Consider the following 1,599-nt stretch of genomic DNA (forward strand, 5'->3'; position numbering starts at 1 on the left):
GGGGGGAAACTGAGGCACGGAGAAGTGGCTGAGGCCAAGGTCAGCTGTTCAGAGAGGACCCAGATGTCCTGGCTCCAGGCACAGATCCATACGCAGCTACACAAGGACGGGACGAAGGAGACACCGAACGGCTGCAAGCCCCCTCCCCACAATCCCCCCAGGTCCAGCAGAGCTCCCGGGTCCCCAGCGTAGCCCAGCGGGGCACAGAATGAGGGGACACAGCCCCTCGCGGCATGTGAAAGGCACAGCAGTTCCCCAAGCCTCCGGCTGATTTGGGGTGGGGGGACACTAGTGCCCCACGGTGATTTGGGGGCATGTCTCATTGCCCCCACTTTCCCCGCAGTGGGCCTGGGGGACCCTGACCCAAGCCAGGCAGGGGAGAGGTGCTGGGGTGGGTTTGCCTTCCTGCCCCTCTTCGTGTGGGGGGTCCTCACTTGGCACCCAGGGTGGGGGGGTGTGTGCGCAGTCAGGGGGCCCCCGGGCGAGCAATGAACTCCAGGTTGATGGGCTTGTCGGCCACCAGGACGATGCGGGACACAGATGTCACCTCCACGCCGCAGGGGTCCGGCCGCACCTCGAACGCTTGGATGATCTGTGGGGAGAAGGGGTTTGCAGTGCCTTGGGGGCTCCCCAGGGCCTCATCCCAACACATTGCAAGTTGCCTGGGGTGGGGGGTCCTGGCTCACCCTGGCGAGGGCCAGGTGCATCTCCAGCTCGGCAATGCGGCGGCCAACACAGGCGCGGCCCCCGTAGCCAAAGGGGATGGAGCTGAAGGGGTGGTGGGGGGAGCCATGGCCCCGGAGCCAGCGTTGGGGCAGGCACCGCTCAGGCTCAGGAAAGTAGGTCTCATCGTGGGACATTGCGTAGTGTGCCAGGACGAAGAGGGTCTGTGAGGTGAGAAGAGAGCAGTTAATGCCCCCTGCCCATCCCCACTGAGCACAGTGGGGGTCCCCATGGCACAACCCCTGCTCACGTTCTTGGGGAAGAGGTAGTCTCCAATGACAATGTCCTTCTCGTAGAAGACCCTGGCATTGGTGGGCACCACAGGGTAGACCCTGGAATGTGGGGAGAGTTAGTGGGGGAGCAGGACTGATTTGAAGACCCCAGAGGGAGAGACCTGCAAGCAGGACAAGGAGGAGCATCTCCTGCTGCTCAGCAGCTCCATCACCATCCCCAGGGAGGAGGTGGATGGATGTGGCCCCAAGGGACTGAAATCCAGCCCTGCACCCCCGGGGGCCCCTGTCCCTCACCACCAGCCACCCTGGCTGGTGTGTCCCCCAGTGTGGGGGGAGAAGGGGCTGCCCCTGGCCCTGGAGAAGGAGCCAGTGACCGGGAACCTGGGGCAGGGCCAAGGCTTGGCTGTACCTCAGTGTCTCCTTGATAATAGCCCGAAGCATCGGCATCTTGGGGATATCCTCAGCACCAGGGAACCGGTCGGAGGGCACGACAGCTTTCAGCTCCTGGTACAGGGTCTCCTGGATGCCCAGGTCCCGGGAGAGGTGGTACAGGGCCCAGCACAGCGTGTTGGAGGTCTGGAGGAGCAGAGAGCCAAGGGCAGTGAGAGAGATGGGGCTGGTACCGAGCAGCCTTGTGCCAACT

General features: G+C 64.0%; 1 protein-coding gene across 1 annotated transcript; it reads right to left on the reverse strand.

The window, feature by feature from the left end:
• Positions 1-466: 466 nt before the first annotated feature.
• LOC104463222 (sterol 26-hydroxylase, mitochondrial-like) lies at positions 467-1,532 on the reverse strand (the record flags this gene model as incomplete). The annotated part of the gene is made up of 4 exons (XM_010075454.1): positions 467-592; positions 687-887; positions 974-1,055; positions 1,366-1,532. Coding segments are annotated over 4 exons (576 nt in total), but the record flags the coding sequence as incomplete, so codon positions are not given.
• Positions 1,533-1,599: the final 67 nt, after the last annotated feature.

The sequence above is a fragment of the Pterocles gutturalis genome, unplaced genomic scaffold (assembly GCF_000699245.1).
Source record: "Pterocles gutturalis isolate BGI_N339 unplaced genomic scaffold, ASM69924v1 scaffold27177, whole genome shotgun sequence".
Lineage (NCBI taxonomy): Eukaryota > Metazoa > Chordata > Aves > Pterocliformes > Pteroclidae > Pterocles > Pterocles gutturalis.